The sequence below is a fragment of the Chanos chanos genome, chromosome 9 (assembly GCF_902362185.1).
Source record: "Chanos chanos chromosome 9, fChaCha1.1, whole genome shotgun sequence".
Classification (NCBI taxonomy): domain Eukaryota; kingdom Metazoa; phylum Chordata; class Actinopteri; order Gonorynchiformes; family Chanidae; genus Chanos; species Chanos chanos.
Genome location: NC_044503.1, coordinates 6,695,569 through 6,715,374, shown reverse-complemented (window position 1 = coordinate 6,715,374; position 19,806 = coordinate 6,695,569). Strand labels below are relative to the sequence as shown.

The 19,806-nt window shown below is 39.5% G+C and overlaps 1 protein-coding gene across 2 annotated transcripts; it reads right to left on the bottom strand.

The window, feature by feature from the left end:
* Window positions 1-5,209: 5,209 nt before the first annotated feature.
* LOC115820766 (vitellogenin-like) lies at window positions 5,210-14,407 on the bottom strand. Of its 2 annotated transcripts, none has more exons than XM_030784433.1 (34): window positions 14,347-14,407; window positions 14,160-14,180; window positions 13,916-14,067; window positions 13,476-13,727; window positions 13,226-13,387; window positions 12,984-13,132; window positions 12,720-12,870; window positions 12,380-12,537; window positions 12,130-12,295; window positions 11,916-12,041; window positions 11,606-11,824; window positions 11,278-11,495; window positions 11,041-11,138; window positions 10,826-10,950; window positions 10,622-10,723; window positions 10,394-10,513; window positions 10,090-10,276; window positions 9,728-9,821; window positions 9,420-9,605; window positions 8,953-9,100; window positions 8,617-8,827; window positions 8,240-8,502; window positions 8,065-8,109; window positions 7,786-7,863; window positions 7,470-7,676; window positions 7,228-7,370; window positions 6,985-7,123; window positions 6,778-6,895; window positions 6,497-6,680; window positions 6,288-6,382; window positions 6,018-6,112; window positions 5,756-5,921; window positions 5,481-5,642; window positions 5,210-5,322 (listed from the first exon to the last, which is right to left on the bottom strand). In XM_030784433.1, exons 1-34 carry the CDS (start codon window positions 14,384-14,386, stop codon window positions 5,210-5,212), a joined length of 4,893 nt encoding a protein of 1,630 aa, XP_030640293.1. In that variant the 5' UTR covers window positions 14,387-14,407. The 2 variants fall into 2 exon arrangements, with proteins under 2 accessions (XP_030640293.1, XP_030640291.1); XM_030784431.1 differs by having other exon boundaries at window positions 8,617-8,831; window positions 9,008-9,100; window positions 14,347-14,386.
* Window positions 14,408-19,806: the final 5,399 nt, after the last annotated feature.

Here is a 19,806-nt window from a genome sequence, read left to right as displayed (position 1 = left end):
GTCTCTTATGGAGGTGTAGATTTCTAACACAAAATTTTTGGAAAGCATGTAATGTTCTTATGAGCATTTGACAATTAATGAAGGGTTTCAAAATGACGCTCCAAATACTAAATTAATAAGTAAACACCCACAATCAGTACAAATACAACTGTTAAAATCTGTTTAAAAAACAGCTGAAGAAAATCCATAGATCATTCAGTTCTCATTTCCTTATTTTCTTTGTTCAGTTCTTCACCATAGCATGTTGTCTATCTAAATGCTGAGTTTTTGCTGTTGGCTAAGATTTAGCATACACACCTTGACCTGAAAAGCCAGTTGTGAATTAGAACTTCCGTATGCTTATTAGATTACATAAGTAATGTTGGAGATATAATGCACTGACACAGTTTGTAAATATAGGCATGTATGGGCAGTCATTACCATTCTTGAGACAGTATCTTAAATAATGCCGTAAAGTACCATACCAATTATGAATATACAATGTTATAATGTATTTCATGTGAGGTCCATTTGGCTTTCCTCTGACTAATGTAAAAGACAAAATCAAACATGCACAGTGATAAGAGGGATGATAGAGAAACCGGCTCACACAATGACCGGGGATAAAGTGACCTGCACTTGGTCACGGCTTTGTTTTCTCTCCAAACTTTGGGTGAAATTCATGCTGTTTGTTTTATGTGGTGGTTTGCCATAAACTGGAAACTGTTTTAGCATACCACCCTGAGTGGGAGAAGGACAGATGAGTTTCTCTTGCACATTTTACATGAGATGAAGACCTCCAACATGGCCTCCTTCACTCATATCATTTTAGAATGTTATTAAGTAATTATCAGGTACTGAAACTGATATTAAGTAATATCAATATAGTTCAATTTTGTAGTATTGCTCCAAACCCTTTCATCTGATGTTTTTCATTTTTTAGGGACCACACAACATGACAGTGACTGTTTGATAATTGGAACATTGTCTTCTTGGTGGGCATTGGAATTAGACTGCATTATAAGTTCAAGGTTAGAATCATGCTTTGGGTCAGCCTCATTGAACAAATCTCATCCTGCCATTATTTACCATCTTTTTTTTTTCTTTTTTCTTTTTTTAGAATATCGATAGTATTGATGTCTATCTTTAGCAAGTGTGATCTGTGCACATCATCACATCGTACCTGTTGGAGAGGGAGTCAGACCATAATGGTACAGGGAAAACGACATTAGTCGAATGCTTTGTGTTTTGCTAGATTAGATAAAAAGATATTGTTTGATAAAAAGTCTATTTTGAAATGTGTTTACGACTAGCCAAGTCGGCATCTGTTCACTGACGAGGTATAGGAACTTTTAGTTGTGTTTTTACAAGTACATCTTGATGCCAACGACTGAAAGAGAGAGACAGTGAAGAGAGGAAAGAGCCCTGGACGCTAAACAAGTGTTATGTTATATTTTGTTTCGCTGAGAATGAAGCAGCCCTGCCTAATGTATGCTCTTGCTGTAAACTGTTACCGTTGAATGCAAAGCTTTTGAAGAGGTATGCATTTCTCTTGGGCGGCATCCCTTTTTCCATTTCTTTTCTTTTCTTTTCTTTTCTTTTCTTTTCTTTTCTTACCCCATGGCTGGTGAATGAGGAACTGGTGCAATCTGCCTCTAATTATCTATCGATGAATACTATCTATACATTTCCCACTTTACACTAACATGGAGCATAGGACAACCATATGGAAAATGGACCAGCTCTTCGTTTGTTATGTCTATCATGACTTAGATAAGCCTGTCTCTAGCTTGTTTCCATAGCCTGTATGAATTCATTTGTGTTTTTCTTGCTGGCTATTGTTTACTTGCCATGGCTCGCTGGTGGTGGCGCCCTTGGTAGCAGCTGATGGGCATCCTCTATATGGGCTTTCAATGAGCTGACTTTTGGCCCTTCTTTAATGCATCTTGTCCAACAACCAGCCCATTCCCCCAAATACTCTTTCAAAGTGAACCATTCTTCCTAGAGTGTGATAGTTTTACCTTACCTATGATGGTCCAGTCATCATTGCATTGGACAATCACTGTACCTATCGTCACTGCCTTGGACATGTTTGTAAAGAATGTTTTTTTAATCACACTACTCAGCAGTCTGTGCACACCTGTTTTTCATACCTTTTTTATATCACCACTCAAGAAGACAAGCTTGTTGCTGCACTCAATAATACCCTGTCAGTCTGGACACTGACAGTATTGGTAACTTAACAATGATTCCTGATCTGTTGTCCTGCATGTAGACATACTGTGGACAAACTGAGTTCTCGGAAGGTGCTGATACTGTATGTTCTCCTATTTGATCCTGCTGCACCAAGTATATAATACACTCCATGTACAGACAACATACATTATTATAAGTAGCTATCACTTTGAACACCATTGCCGTACTAAACGTTACACGCTACTTTGAAAGACAGATCAGTTATGGCTTTTCTAAATGCATCATATGTAAAGCGGTGCCTATGTGTTATTAAAAAGAAAACAGAATACATGTGCACCGGAGAATACACTGAGCAAAACTGCAAGCCAGTCTGAATTTGCCATCATTGGCGCACAATAGATTGCAGTGGGAGAATTGAAATGTGAGTTCAGCGCAGCCGAAGCTTTTATATTCTGAGGAGGCTAAGGAGAGCCAACCAAACGCCCCCCCCCCCCCCCCCCCCCCCGTGCCCCCCGCGCCCCAAAGCTGCTTGTCAACTTTTACAGATGCACCACAGAGAGCATCCTAACAAACTGCATAACAGCGTGGTACGGCAGCTGCACTAAAGCTGATAAGAAAAGCCCTACAGCGTGTTGTGAAAACAGCAAAGGACATTGTTGGCACAGAACTGTCATCACTAGAATATCTTCACAGCGCTCTCTGTGTGAGGAGGGCCAAGAACATCATAAAAGACATTACACACCCTGGACACCATCTGTTCAAGCTCCTCCCATCAGGCAGATGCTTCAGAACAATCCACACACGCACAAATAGACTGCTTCTTCCAAAATACTGTGGCACTACTGAACTCAGATATCTCCTCAGTCTGACAAGACTGATATACTGCTATCATTGGAGTACGGGCAATACTTTCTTACTTTCATGTCATGTCATGTCTACATGCAGTATTTAGGCCACTTACATGTTATTTCATGTCATACGTACAATATTTACATATGTCATTCATGTCATTTCACTCATGTAATTTCATGTACTGTTATCACTGGAGTACATGCCATATTTACTTACATGTCATTTCAACCACGGATTATGTGCGGTGTTCCACATCAACCGCACATGTCATTCAACATCCAATACACCATCACTCCATGCCACACCACACCTATACTGCACCTCAATACACCATCACTCCATGCCACACCACACCTTTACTGCACCTCAATACACCATCACTCCATGCCACACCACACCTTTACTGCACCTCAATACACCATCACTCCATGCCACACCACACCTTTACTGCACCTCAATACACCATCACTCCATGCCACACCACACCTTTACTGCACCTCAATACACCATCACTCCATGCCACACCACACCTATACTGCACCTTTGCTGCTGGCGCTTTTGCATCCTTGATAGTTGCATTTATTGTTAACTGAATTTTATACTTTACATTGTTTATATTTCATACTTATTTTGCTTAGATTCTGTAGTTTTTTTTTATAGCTGATATTTATATTTCTCATTTTATTGCTGATATTTATATTTATTTTTTCATATTTCTTACTCTTTTTTTGTGTGTGAGTCTTAATATAATTGCGCTGGTTGAAGTGGACACAATTGCAATTTCGTTGTGCTTGCACATTGACAATAAAGTTCTTGAATCTTGAATCTAATGTAAAAACAAGCCAAAACAGTTTGATGAAAACAGCTTTGGATGCCTCTTGGTAGCAACCATTGTGGATCCATGGGCCATGGGATAAATTGTCTCATCCTCATAAAAGTGCAAAATGCAGATCTTGTGGAAAAAGTAACTATTTTTCTAAAACATGTCAGCTGCAAAATAAGTGAATGAAAGTTACAGTGTGCAGTACATTACCTCAAACCGAGGAAAGCTGACATGAAATCGAAAAATTGATGTGTAACAAAACCAAAGGAGTGCTTTTGAGCTCCCAATTGAACACATGCTCTGCAGATTCAATTCTTTTCAACCATGTTCCCCAGAAAATGCCTTCAAATGCCCAGAGAGGGACTCAAAAACACAGCTGGTGTCATACTCAAAGGAAGGACTTAAAATTATTGGGTGTCTAGTGCCTAAGGTTGCATGAAACCCAAACCCAAAACCCAAAAACTGCGGAGAGGAAAACCACTCCGAACAGTTATATTTTATACGGGGCAGGATGTGGATTTGGTTGGACTCGCGTTTTGGTTGGGCTCGCGTTTCAAGACGCTTCACGTTTGATAGTAATATTCGTTAAATCAAATGAATTTCTAGAGAAAATTTAGTGTTATGAGTGAATATGTATTGCCGGAAGTTTAAAAGCAAAAGATTTGTATAGACATGAAGTCTAAGATTACTGTGTAAATGGCTGTGGTTTAATGCTTAATATATAACACTCAAACTCATATTTGTTTATAGGAACAAACTGAATATTTGTTGGCATTTATTAGCTGTCTATTATGGACACTGAATTTACAATTGTGTCTCTTTGATAGGTGGTCAATACAAACTTATTGTTCATCATTCAAGAGACACTTGCTAAAACAATGAATTTTATTGATGCAATCATAATGACACAACTATCTGAAGGAAGAGAGACCGTGGTTGCAGATTGCAAGTAGGTTTTATTTTTATTGTAATTTTAACATTTACAGTGGCATATAACAACACATGCATCAGCCCAACCATGTCTGTTCAGCTAGCCTTAAAGATAATACAGTTTCAGTGAACATGATAGTTACAAATCTGATTCAAAAAATGTTTAGGTCAGGTGTTTGTCTGTTAGAAATTTTTTGTCAACGATGAAAGTACCACTGAACGGCAAAGTGTTTCTTCTGCCTAACGTGACCCTTTGACGCCTTTCGGTATTTCCGCTATTATACGTTTTTAGAATAATTTCCATCAAAGTGGTAAAGGGTGCCATGGGTTCTTTAAAATTCACAATCACGTGACATTCAGAGGATCTCATAGTAAACGAAAAGGAAACTTTAAGACTTTGTTCTTTCTTTTGCGGGATGAAAATGCGGACTAGGCACACTGCTCAGTGCAGCGACAAGCCACGTGGGCCTCCGCAGTCTCTCTCAAATCCACTCTCTTTTCATCGGTGTTGCTCAGAATGTCAGGAAGGTTCAAATTGGAGTCTGAAACAACAAGACAATTTAAAATGAGATATGATGGCCACTTGCCAAAAGAACAATCCAAGTAGTAAAAGAAAAATCCATTGGTGGAAAGGATGTAGTAGTGCATATGTTTGTTTACCTAAACAGTGTAAACTATAAGGTTATCCTAAGTCACTCACCAATGGGGACACAGTGGTATCCAACATTGACAAGACTGGTCCTCTCTGGGTAACATCCAGGCAGGCAGCGCAGCACAGGCTCCACAGAGTAGCATTTAGATTCCTGGCCATCCACGATCATCTGCTTCTCCAGCTTCACAGATTCAAGCCTCATGCGACACTCTGGAATAGAGAAGTTTAACTGAGCTGTTTTGCCAAAAATAGACTTTTTTGAGGGTTTGCCAAGAAATACAATCTTTACAAAGGCATAGTTTGATAAAGAAGATGATACCCACGGGTTGCATCACGACAGCTTTCGGCAGGAAGCACCCAGGAGTGTGCAAAGCTAACTGGGCTCTTGGTCAGGTAACCGCTTGGTGTGCGGAACTCCTGTCTGATTTCACCATCAGCTTTTCCACAGAGTCCACAAGTCTGTCCTTTCATCCAGTCCACAACTTGAATCTGAGATTGAAAAAAAAAAAAAAATACACCAAACATGAATAAAGGTTTGGTTGAAAGGTACCATAGAAAGTAATTATGAACTGAATTTCCATTCACCCTCCATCCGTCTTTGGAGAAGTACACTTCCTGAAGGCCGTGTCTAGGAGCGTAGAGTGACAAACCACCAGCATTCTTTTTGGTTTGGATTGTTCCTAAAAAAATATTTTGAAAACACATTCATATACACAAACACATTCATATATTGTTTAAATACAGCGACACATGTTAATAAAACTTTGTACTCTTATCTCTAAAACTTCTGCTATTTTTTAAACTGCCAATGTATTTGATGTCAATACAAAACAACATAAAGGAAAGGGCTGAGACCTGAGGGGTGTTGGTATGGGAGATTGGAAGCAGGAACTTCCATCCCATTAATTTTCACCAACACTTCACTGCCCATGGGGTACAGGTCAACATCACTGATAAAGAATAAAAAAAAAGAATGTTAGAAATGTAACACACACACACACTCACACACACACATACACACACTTCTGTTTGAGTGTAAAAGTGCATGCTTTTGTAAATCTTACATATCAGCAATCTTCACATTGAGGTGATTTTGATCAGAATTGTCATCCTTCTTCATCAGAACCATGAATTTAAGTTCTGGAGTGCAATCCTGAGCCAGAACATTGTAGCAGGAGATGGGCATTTCGCTCTTGTATCTTCTGTTATTGAATGTTGTCAATTTGTTTTTGATCATGGCGCACTTGGCTGGAATATATGAAAAACAACAGATGAAAATGAGATTGTACACCATATTTCTACATCATAATCTAACATGAATCCTTATATTTGGGGGTCTGTTTACCTGAGGTAGCTTCATAGAGCATGTTTTGGACTGAGTCAACAATATCCTCAGGGAGAGTGCCATCTCTTTCAAAGGGCAGGGCAAAAGGGAGAGGCACACCCAGTCTAGATATTGTCATCTATACATGGGAGGAAAAATGCCCTGAGGTATTACTTCTGAAAGTATTAGCACATTTCAAACATCAAGAAAGACAACATTGTGATTTACCTGTGGTATCCTTATAATAATATCAATTGTCTTCTTAGTGGGTAAAGCCACAGTCAGTTCAATCTGTCTCTCGCCGTTGGCGGCTTTAGCCACAATAAATCCAGCCATTTCAGCTCCACGAGGGATATATTCAGTCAGCCTGGATGATGGTTGGTAGAATTGGAGAACGGTGACATTATGCATTTCATCAAAACATTAGTATAAAGCTATACTCCTTAGTTGTAGTGAGGTTAGTTTCAATACCTCTTTCCATAGATGGTGACAAGTGTGGGAAGTTTCAGCCACTCCAGCTCCACACGAACAGCAGGGCTTGGGCCAATGATTCCAGTCTCAGCCTTGATAGCTACACCGTATTCTTTACCATCAGCACCCCAGGCAACATTGGCCTAACAAAAAGTTTTCAAAACATAATGTCTTAATATCATGAAAGTAAGACCAATAGGCCAGAAGAGACATCGTGCACAAGATGAGGAATTCAGTCTCACAGCGACTTTGTGCATGCTCAGAAGGACACCGTCGACGCTCATCTTCCAGTTGTCATTTGCAGCAAGAGAGGACAGGATGACCTGTACTCTTTTAGTAGCCTTGTCCATGTAGCCTGCAACCTGGTATCCAAACACTGTGCGGTCAGTTCTCACAATGCGGAAGATAATGGCAAAGGAAGGAGGAATGGTATCTCCAAGGTACTGATTCTGAAAAAAAAAAAAAATAGACAAATCCTTACTCTCACATTAATCAGTGTGTTTTTTCTTCTCTTTGTAGTGCACTGTAATGAGATATGCCATTATAATTATCCTTCACCTGTCTCTGAATAGCCTCAATGCTTGCTGCTCTACTTCCACTGCTCCTAGCCCTGGAGATCCCCACAGACTGTAAGTACTGCAAGAAAAAGAGACATTTCAGCATTTAAAACTGATCCAATATACATATACATATACATACTGTAATAGCACCAAATATGTAACATAGAACGCTGTGATTTGTCTATTTATTTATTTTCATAAGTAATCTCAATATGGTGTGATAAGTGCAACTTTTTTTTGGTTCTGTTTTGTTTTACCAATTTTTCAAAATGGTTACCTGATTCTTATGGAATTTCTTGAAAGGATATTTGTAGACCTTATCCTGGAACACAGGAAAGAGAAAGAGTGCAAAATAATGAAATCATATGAAAAGATTTTTGTGCTTAGTCCTGACTTCATATGAACACTGAATTAAGATTGTGCAAAAATCCCTGAAAGTCACTGAAAAATACCTCGGCCATCTGAGAGCTAGAGGAGCTGGAGGAGCTCTGTGAGCTGCTTATGCTAATAGCTTGATCTTCGGAACTGGAGGAGCTGCTTGAGCTGTAGGTGTTGTTCCTCATGCCAGCCTCCACAATCTCCCTAAGTTTCATCAAGATGGATTTTGCCCCTGGAATGCCTTCTTCAGCAATGTTGATTTGTTTTAAGAGCTTCTCAGCTGCCTTTGGGCCAATTTGCACCTCCATCTCCAATCTCTCCACTGCTGGACCCTCAGCTGTTTCAAAGACAAAAGATGAATACTGAAACGTTCTGACTTTCAGACTTAACCATGTGAACTGGTTTTAAAGGTAATTGGCTGGGCATGTCTCCACTTTTTTAAGCATCTTACCTGGTAGCACTGAGAGAGAGGCTGCATGTTGTCCTAACAGGTTGAGGTAAGGAACTTTCCAGTTGATGGCTGTGTTGCTTGTAGCGGCATCTAGGCATGCTTGGATTCCCACATATGGAATAACACCACAGATGTTCTTGCGAATCGGAGCTGCAGCTCTCATGTTGGGATCATTTTGGGATGGCCAATCAGGAGAAACGATTTCAGATGACTGCAAAAAGAAGGGGTCAAGAAAAAGGCATGGTAGGTTTTTTTTTATCACAAATGAAAAAATGACCAAATGAGAGCCATTAAACTTTTTCCATCATAAATATGATCAAGAATCCTTCATCTTACCAAACCACCATAAGAGCCTGACATTTGGGAAATGAACATCTCATTTGACCATTGTTGTGCTTGTTGTTCAACCACTGCAGGTATTATAGGTGTGATTCTCTCAGAACCAACGTCTTCAATGTTCCTGGCGACGGCAAGAGTCTCATAGCTGTTTAGTACAAAGAATATGAGTGAGATAAGCCATAAGCTATGAGATGCTCCAATATAGCAGTGGCAAAGTAACCAGTAATTTGCATGTGTATTTATACTTATACTTCATATATATTTGCACAGGGCATTTATCCCCTTCCTTATCTGTGCTGTGCCATAAAAACTTCTTGTGATTTTCCTTATTTCTGATGACAGTATTTCAAGAGACAAATGGTTGCAGAACAGTACAGTGCATAGTTTTAGATATTTTGTTGCTCTCTATACCACATGAAGTTATTGTAGAGTAGAAAGAATACTGTAATAATTATTCAGTTTACCGGACAGCCACAACATGATCAGGAGTTGAAACAGGCAGGGCTTCAACCTTGAAGTTGCCTTTGAGAATGTTAGCTCTAGCAGCCACTTTCGCAGGCACAATGGCCTGGACTTTTCCTCTGGCTATAAGAGCAGCCTGAATGAAGGCAGTGTTCACTCCCATTACAGCAAATGTCTGCACGGCAGCACTGAAAATGGAGACAAAAGAGAGATGTTTTTGTCTCTAGCAATATATCTGGGTTTTTTTTTTTTTTTAAATTTTATTTGGGGGTGTCATATTTGAATGCATTTAAACAAGTGGAAACCCTACCTTGGTCTGACTTCAGCCTGCAGTTGAATATCTGTGTTCAGCAGCTCAGCAAGGCGGATAGTTTCAGGAAGAGGTGGGTTTATAACTGCCTGAACTGTGGAAGTATAGAATAAGCAAATCATGAATATGTACAACAAATTTACCAGGGATGCATGACGACAAAATCATAACACGACTGAAAATGGCTATGTACTATTACTGATGTCCCCATGTCTTTCCTTTTTAGAATTAAGTATATAATCCCATTAAAATGTAGCGGAGTTTCATTGTTAGAGATTATAACTTTATAGACTGCATTGAGTTAACCCTTGATACAAAATCTGAGAAAAGCCCAATTTATGTTTTTATTGAGGCAGGTTTACCATTGATGGTGGCACCGGCGACTGCAGCAGTGTATGTGCTCAGCTCCATGGGCAGACCAGTTGCAGTTGGGAAGATGCGACGCACTTCACCTGCCAGGATAGGCTTAGCATACTGGAGGGCAACTCCAGACTGCAGTTCTGCCAGGGCATTCCTGATCATTTCTTGTGCACGGGCTCCTTTAGCAAGCTGCAGGTAGCGGGATTAGCAAAAAGCTGTTGGCTAGCTCTCATGACGCAAGCAATGTTAACAACACATTTACAGTCTTTTGCAATTATAGAATGACAAATGTGAGAGTTTAAATACCTGTACAGCCTGTTCAACTATGGCCTTGTCAATGTTAGCAAAAGCAACTTCTTGTCCGAGGAGCTTGATATAAAAGGATGCCAAGGGCTGGTTTGTAGGCAGCGCCTTCCAGTCTTTCAGCTGCGTGGCAGTTAAGGCAGAGGCACTTTCAAATGTAAAAACTCATCAAACCTTAAAACTGATACTTTACAATTTCCTGTTGAAAATTCTATTGTTAATGGCACTTACAGCCCTCAAGGTACGCTTCATCCTTGTGATTCTGTCAACGTTGACATCAGCAAGAGGAGATTTGAGAAGAGCTTCCTGAAGACCATCTGTTCTTACACCAACCTGGAATTTTAAAGTAGCTGAGTATCTATCTTACAAGTAAGTGACAAGTCAGTGTAAGACAAATTGTCAAAATTAGGACGGGTCTTTAAATTTTGAATGCACCTCAAGAACATCTGCAGCGGCTCCAGCAAGGTATGCACGAGCTTTGGCCACAACAGCTCGGGGCAAGATGGTGGCAGCATCATTGATGAGGAAAGCACTTCCAGCTGCACCAGCCATGAAGGGAGCTTTATACAGACAGAGAAATAGTCAGATTTCAAATGTATTATTTATTATAACCGCAGAAGTATATAGTATATTTCTGATTTCTGCCTTACACTGATAGGTGTCCACACGGATGCCTTTGCTGTAACGCATGTTCAGTCTGTTCAGTTTGGGGCTCAGGATCCTTATGGCCACATTACAGGCAGAAGCTCTGAAATAAAGAGACAGGTATATTAAGCTGTGTGTGGGTCACTGAAGGAGGGAAAAGAAAAACAAACAAAGATGTAAATAAAATAAGGAAAAGATTTTTTGAAAACTTTAGAATGCTTTCTGCACAAGTTAATACTTACACAGATGCCATGTCTGGGGCAATGCTCCTGGTCATGGACTTCATGTAAGAGTGGGCAAAGCTCACCAGCTGCATATTGGTCTCCTTCCTCAAGGCCCCAACAACAGTGGCAACAAGAGCCACTGAGGGTTTGGTTTCAAATAGCCCAATATAAGACACCATACGCAGTTCTGGGTTGAGGCCCCTGTCCATGAACAATTGCAGTGCCACTGGTTGGATCTGAAACAAAGCATGATTTTAATTGCAAGACTAAATCAGTTTGCAATTTTTTTTTACATAACTGGTGTTCAACATTTTCTGATATTTTTTTGAAACATATTTTCCCTTACCAGTCTGGGTTCCTTTTTTGCAATGTTCCTCAGTGCTAAGACTGCATCTATTTGGACACCAATAGGCAGTGTGGCAGCTGCAGATCCAAATCCAGGTAGAAGCTTAAGAATTGGCTTAAGACTTGCAGGATGACCTGCATTACCCAGAGTTTTGATAGCAAGGGTGATTTGAGGAATGTCAGCCTTCGCAATTGCCTCTGCAGCAATCTCATGGATGGGCTGAGAGAGAGATATGTTATATTAATATGCATAAGCATATGTACTCCACAACATATCTGAGTGAATGAAGGTAAAGCTGGGTTATGCTCACCCTCAGAAGCTCAGCAGGACAGTTTGGAGCTGCAGCACAATACTTGGCAATCATGGTACCATATCCTAGCATGGCAGCCTCACGCAGAACTGGGTGCTCCTTAATTTTATGGTTCAAGGCAAGACTCTGTACAACAAAAGTAAATATTTCAGTGAGTTGTGCTATTTTCAATCTGTTATTCATGAACTGTAACAATAGGTTAAAATCTACGTACAGAATAGAGATTAACAGCATCCAGATCAGCGACGACCATGTGCACAGATGCAAGGAGGGCCTGAGCAAACTCTGCAGTGGTGAGCTCACCAGCCAGGAATTTTTCCTTGATGAGCCTCAAAGCGGCTGAGTTTCCAACAGCAGGGATGGCATCCATAACCCAGCGTCTGTTAGGGTATTATTACATCTGTCAGCATTGCTAATAATTGGGTTTTCGCTATTAACAGAGTCACACATCACACGAGATGTACCTGTACATCGGTTTATTCTTGTACTGATCCCAAATAGCCTCAAGGTTTTCATAGGTGGAAACACGCAAGAGCTGGATAAGCTGAATAAACTTCAGAGGAGCATCTTCATGGACTCGATCCACATTATGAGCAGCAAGATGCTGCAGAGTCTCCACAATCTGGGATGACAAATATTAAAAATAACAGGCTGCTTTTTAATGTGAGTTGTAATTACAAAGTGAACGGTTATACTCCTAACTATAATTCAAATTTATGTAAACATTTGGTTGCTTACCAACAGGCATTAAAGATCGTTATGAGATATAGATATGGAATTGAGTTACATATCACACCCTGATACCTGAGCTTGTGCGTTATTAATCCTAAGAAGCTGAACTGGAGTCTGCAGAATCTCGGTCGCAAATTCATACTGGAGGAATCCACGAGCCAGATAATCAGTCATGATGGGCAAAACAGGGTTCTTCTCAATCTCAACAAAGGCTAAGGTTTGTCTGAAATGGGGGGACATCTTTATGAGGCTTACTTATCAGCAAAGCTACACTCTGTACATTTTGAGATGACAGCCGCATCATAAAATGTGAGCTTCACAGAGAATCTTCCATACTTGGCCTGCATCTGGGCAGCTCCATTAACCGCATTGAAAGGTGCAAATTGATGAAGTTCTTCAACACTAGCTTCAGTGATCAGAGCACCAGTTGCAGTGGGCTTCATCACATAGTTGTAGGTTGCAGTTCCTGTCAGGCTTTGGACTTCCTACAAAGATTGGGCAAGTACAGTAATACTGCCTCAATGAAAAATTTTAATTTTCAATATCATGAGGTATTAACTCAATGCTTTACCACTTACTTGCTGGCACTCATCACACTTCTCCAGGTATGCCAAGCCAATGTCCTTCATGATTCTGTCCTGGCAGTTGGTCAAATCTTTGGACTTGGTAACAACAATGTGCTGTGCCTTTGCATCCTCACTGATCACATAGTGGGTCTTACATATTCCCTGAGCTCCAGCCTTTGTAATGAAGAGAAACCAATGATGATATTTCAAATATCATTTCTTAACATGAATCAAACTTCATTCTCAAAGTTTATCCTCCTACCTCCTGCAGTTCGTAGACGTTCTGGGTCCTCTTGAGGTTGAGTTGAAGGATGTTTAGGATACCTCTGTGTAAATTGAGGACTGTGGCAGAGACTCCAGCTGGGGCAAACACTCTGCCTACCACACCATTAGCATACTCAAACTTGATGGGCATGTGTAGCTGATTGGCCAGTGCTGTGGTGAGCTTTGCAGCAGGTGCAAAAGGATCCCTGGGCCAGACTCCACTGTATTCATAGATCTGAGGATCCATAAGCTGAGGAGAAACGCTACTATTACTTCCCCTGTCACATTGCTATTACTAATTTCAAGATTTTCTCAAATAATTTATATGTGCCAAATAAATACATTACCCAAATACATCAGTCAGCAATTGAAGATTATTCTGGGAACACAGTTTGGTTCAGTGGAAATTGTTGACTTGTGCGCTCTTGCAGTGCTTACCTTCAGCAGGTAGATATTCTCAGCCACAGCACTGATGAGGACCTTGCTGTTGATTTTCACTCCAGCTCTGGCCAGGCCCTCTTCAGGCAAACCACCCAAGACAAGAGCATCATACCTGTACACATAGGTCTTTCCAGCACCGAATTCAGGTACTGAAACACAGAGGTTGACAAGAAATGAATATTTGATTCGGACAATCTCAGATCATCACCTTAATGACACAGATGCTGATGGTTTCACTTACCGAAGTTCACCTGTTGACTCGCTAAAAGAAAGAGAAAAAGTATTACATCGGTTTTCCTGACACGTGAAGTAAAAGGGATTGATTCAGAATATATGGCAATGAGTGCTCTAACAATCTCAGTTTTTCTTTCTTTTTTTTCTTTTAAATGATACACGTCTAGTGGTAATGCCAATGAGTGATCACTTACCCACAAGGGCTACAGTCAGTGCCAGCACAACAGCTCTCATGACTGGTGGTTTGTGAAGAACCCCAGACTGAGCTGTCCTTTTTATAGCAGATTTTTGCTGACAGAATATTTATCCAAAAATGTATTATTAACTGCCCTTTCCACATTTGTGCCTCATCATAGGTAAAACAAGCCTTTCTGATTGGGCCAACATTTCAAACAGGAGTGTTAGTTTCAGGTTAGGTTAACCTGGCCTGAAATCGTGTCAGTATTAGACCAATGTCCATGGTCAAATGAAATCAGATTGTCTTTGTTAAAAGATGTCATTCGAGGCTTTGAGAAATATTTGACAGAAGACATTACTCATGAAAATCACATTTATTGTGGCTGAAACAAAAATATATGTCAGATTTTTTTTTTACTTACTACTTGTAGTTGTATTTATCAATGAGATGAATAATTTTTCACATTTATGATCGATGATCATTATACCTGCATAAAAATTTCTTCTGCATAATTCTCAGTTAATGTTTCGTTGTAGTTGTTGGTGCTATTGTTTTATTCTATTTTATTTTTTTAGCTGTTTGCTACTGTTTTATGACAGATTTATTTCATTAATATTTTTATTGATTAATGTACAAAAGTTCAAGATAGTGCTGAGCTTTTGAAATTTCCAAAAATTCAGATAGTAGGCTTTTTTTTTTATTTTCAAATCAATATTTTTTTACAAACAAAATGGTACAAGTAATAACTGATATATTAATTATACAGAGTTTACATATGTAAAATAACCTAAGGACTTTGCAGTCCTTAGGAGCTCGGATACATAGTGCATTATAAATACATTTATGATAAATTACATGCTATACCTTAAGCTTTATAATACATGACATCAGCCTTAACAATTTTCCATAAATATTTAGATACCAATATATACATTCATAGGTACATACACAAAGCTTTATAGTGAAGTTAGCAATGTGGTGCCATCTTCTGCTTTATGACAAGTTGTTTATCTTCTTCTTTGTTTAACAGGTTTTTACAGGGAATCATCAACATAAAAATATTGCTCAACAGAAATATTTTAATGTCATCAGCAGGCTGGCTAACGTTAATGCCGCACTGTTGACAGGTGAATGTGGAGCAATAGACACAGCCATTCCTAGATCTATTAGTCTCTCTGTATATTGGAAACATGGCATTGCTGCATCCTTCCTGTCTTCAAAGTGTAGCACGTCCTTCATAGAGTGATGCATGTGAATTATTGCCTGGTTCTGTCTGAATCTGGCTACCAGGGTTACATTGCAATGTAACAGAGTACCTGACTGCCACGGCTTTTTCAGACTGCAGTGCAGTAGGCCATAGACGGTCAATTTAGAGCAGGAAAGGAATTATCTATGAGGCCTAGATTCTTTAAAATGACAGCACCGTTGATCAGGAAGTTTTTACAAGGCCACAGTACAATATATAGTTTGTATAGGCATAATGTCCAGCACAGCACAAGTGTCCAAAATATGGCTAATATGGTGTGGGTTAACTCTTATCACTTTCAGCGACATCCCGCTGATCTACTGTGAGTACAGGGTTTCTGAAAGGAAACTGGTTAGACAGGTGCCCTGCTTGGTTTACTTGCTGTTAACCTCACTGAGTATTTGGAGGTGTAGTTCTTTGTGGCTACAGCATGATTTTTTCAGAGTCTACTAGGGGATCAGGCACAGTGTCCGCATTTTATTCTTTGACCATACCCACTCTGGCTTCTGCACTGAAGTGCTAAGGACATGAGGGCATTTGCTCAAGAAGGGCTTCTCATGATCACAGCTGGGCCAGTAGGGTTTGGATGGATCCCTTTGCTTAGCTTAGAGTTGCATTTTCTCTCCCACTATTGGGTGGCTTATTGGCTCAGTGCGATTTGCTGTTTCGTCTGGTTGGTTGTTTGCATTTCTGATGCGTCTGCTCAACTGTCCTTCTTTATCTTGACACCAAGTCTCACACTTAAGAGTGTAGACAGCAGGAAGTTTGTGGTACCTGTGGTATTGGAATGAGGCTCTTATCTCAGGAGACAATTTACAAAGCAGGTGGGTAACACAAGAACCACACAGAAACACATCTACTCCGTCCAATCCAAGAGCCTTGAACATCTCTTCTAGGACTCTTACTATGTGAGGTGGGTTCATTAAAGTAACAACTTTGTTGACTTCTGCTGTATTTTATGTTGTCTGATTGACTAGATTTCTCAGTCCATACAGTGAGCATGGCCAGTGAGCATGCACACTCAAGCTGTAAGTGATCTAAATAGTTCTTTATTCACTCTGTGCTGTCCTGTGGCATATTGTTTCCTACTGTTATCTGAATGCAAATAATTCACTTGGATTTCTGTGTTTAAAGTGGGGGATCAATGGGCTTGACCAACAGTTGGACTTACCATGTTACTGTGACATGGGAACAGTGAGGTTTGTCACTCTCTTATCTGGGTGACTGCATGGAGACTGCCAACCAGTTGTTGGGGGAGGTAAAATAAAGTGACTTCTGGAAGAGTGACCTCTTGACAGAAATTGTGAAGTCAGAAACAAGAATATATAACAGCATATTCAGTAGAAAAATAACAGTGATAGGACAACATTTGCAGAGCAGTACATGTTAGGGTTCGTTGTGGTGCAGACCATATCACATGGTTTTTGGACACCCTCTAGTGGCTGATTCAATCACAGTTTAAAGTACAGCTAAAGGTAGAAGTTATGCTACCATGCCATTCGGTTATGAATCGTAGAACTAATTTAGAAATGGAATCTGTGCTGGATGATAAGCAATTTTGGTTAATTAATGATTTCGGAACATTTAAGGGGTCAATTTCAGAGGTGAACAGGGTCATGCTTAGAACTGTCAAACATGATACATCTGTTTGAGTCATGTCATTTTCCTGTTATTTCCAGCCTTCTAAATGCTATCTATTCCAGCAGAGTATGGAGCATTGGGTGTATGCAGTCTCAGGAGAAGGGAGAACATAGATCCAAGATGAGGTCAATGATGTAATGGACTTTCTAGTTCCACTGACAGTTCAAGAGCTATGATCATTCCTTGGCCAGGTAGGGTATCACCGGGGTTTTCCTGTTACCACCGTAAAGGAAGACAAAGTACTGTTAACATCATAAAGTAAGGCGACCAGTATGTTGCTTGCAGATGAGCAAAGTATGGAGCCAAGTGTTGTTTTGATGCTGCTAACATCTAGTGATTTATGACATATACTCCAAGCAACATTACGTTACATATGGGATTACAATGACAATCACTGTCATAATCAAGACCATCAGTCAAAGAGCTTTCAAAGAGATGAGTGTCTTTTGTCAGGGTCAGTGGTACCGGGGTCAGTGGAGCCCTATGCTAAGAATATACCTATTTAAAACGTCCACTAGATGGCATGATCCTCTGGAAGTGTAGAGATTTGCAAGGGTAGAGAGCTGCACAGAAATATGGACTCTGTCATTCTTCCCTGTCTGTTCCATAATGACTGCACGGAGTGGACAGTTAAAGCACAAACTTGCTTACCTTTCTAAACTATCGCAACTTACATCTGGTTTTCATATATCCTCAAAGAGTACAATTCCACTTGTCCAGGTTGCAGCAAATGTATATACAAAAGTAGATTCCTATTGTTACAGGGACAGCCGTAATCCATGCTGCATTCTATGGCAGCCCTTTGGGTAAATTAAAATTGTTCCTGCTGTGACAATGGGAATCAGGCTGGACTTTATCGTATTCCCAGAGGAATGGTACTGAAGTCTGTATTAACATCGTTTTAATGGTAATGAAAGGATCCCTTAAAATCACATTTGATATGCACAACACTAGCCACTGCCCCTAAGTAACACCATTGGTCAAGAGTTTTCATTCTCTTCTAACACTCATGGAGATTCTTCACTTGTTTGTCAGAAAAGCAATCATCTAGAGTTAGAGTATGGAACAGGTGCAGATACACAGTTAACCATGTACACACACAAAAAAAAAAATCTTAGTAGAATGCATTATACGGTTTTGAAATGGGACTCAAATATTTATTCACTTAATAAAATGTTTGTTGTAAATGCATTCTTTTAAACATAGAACAATTAGCCAGGGATTTGAGTGTTGTCAGGTGATGACCTTGTGGTAAACAAACCCTGAACCATCTCCTGCTAGACAGCGTAGAAATGCTAATATATTTTTAAAAACCAATTAGAAATAAATGGATGTTAAGTCAGATCTCTGATAAAGTGTGTTGTAAAAACTTTTTTTCTGCTTACCTAATGGTTTTATTTGTTTCAACAAAGAGTCACTGATAGTGCATACATCGATATGTATATGTATATTTATATCTATATATGTGTATATATTTATGTGTGTGTGTGCGTGTGTGTGCGTGCGTGCGTGTGTGTGTGTCTGTATATATATATATATATATATATATATATATATATGTGTGTGCGTGCGTGTGTGTGTCTGTATATATATGTATGTGTGTGTGTGTGTGTGTATATATATATATATATATGAGGGTGATGAGGCATGATGAGGGGATAGAATGGGAATGTTGTTGGGGTGCCAGGCTGGGAACACTTGAGGCTGCAGATAGAGCAAGAGAGAACTTTACATCTGGTGCATGAAAAGAGGCACAGAGCTCAGACAGAAGTGGATGACATTTAGTTGTCGCTGAATTTTCTAGATTGCAACACTTGTGAAATCCACTTGGGTCCTTCCAGGAACTCAGCTGGGAAACTAAAAGCACGAGTTTTGTTCATGCATCAGTTGTAATACCCTCTATGATGAAATATAACCTAAATAATTCTCTTGGAATTGAAATTTGTTAAATTAAACATCTTTGTCTCATCCATAGAAGGGAGATGGTGATATTAGCAGGTTGCTGTTGTACCCCTGGGGGGTGGGCATGTTCAGTTGTTTTAAGTGAAAGCCACTCTCAGTACTGGCTACTTTTTGTTGTCAAGTGCTATGGTGGAGCTACAATATTTAATGGTGCTAAGATATGTGGAGCACATAAACACAGATTTTCCATTTCAAGTAAGGTATATAATTTTTTGTCATGATGTAGATACCTGATTCTAATAATTTCTGTACCTGAACCATTCTATAACTGTCTTTGCACAACTCTTGTATATACATGTTGGGACATGGTCCTTTGTACTTGTAGCAAAAAGTAGTTTAGCTGTTCAAATGCATATTTCTTTTTAAAATTTGACAGCTGTATGGCTCAATAAACTCACATTAAAATATATTTACGAGGAAACTTTTTTTAAAGCAACATATTTTAGTATTCATATGACATGGATATCTGCCAACTTTTGTTAATATATATATATTTTTATTTTTGCATGAAGACTGTGATGATAAACAAGAAAGCATGTTTGAAAACTTTGCATTTAATGTTACCCTGTGATTTACAGTATGCAACTATAAAACCTACAAGGACTTGTCCATATGAGTTAAATACAC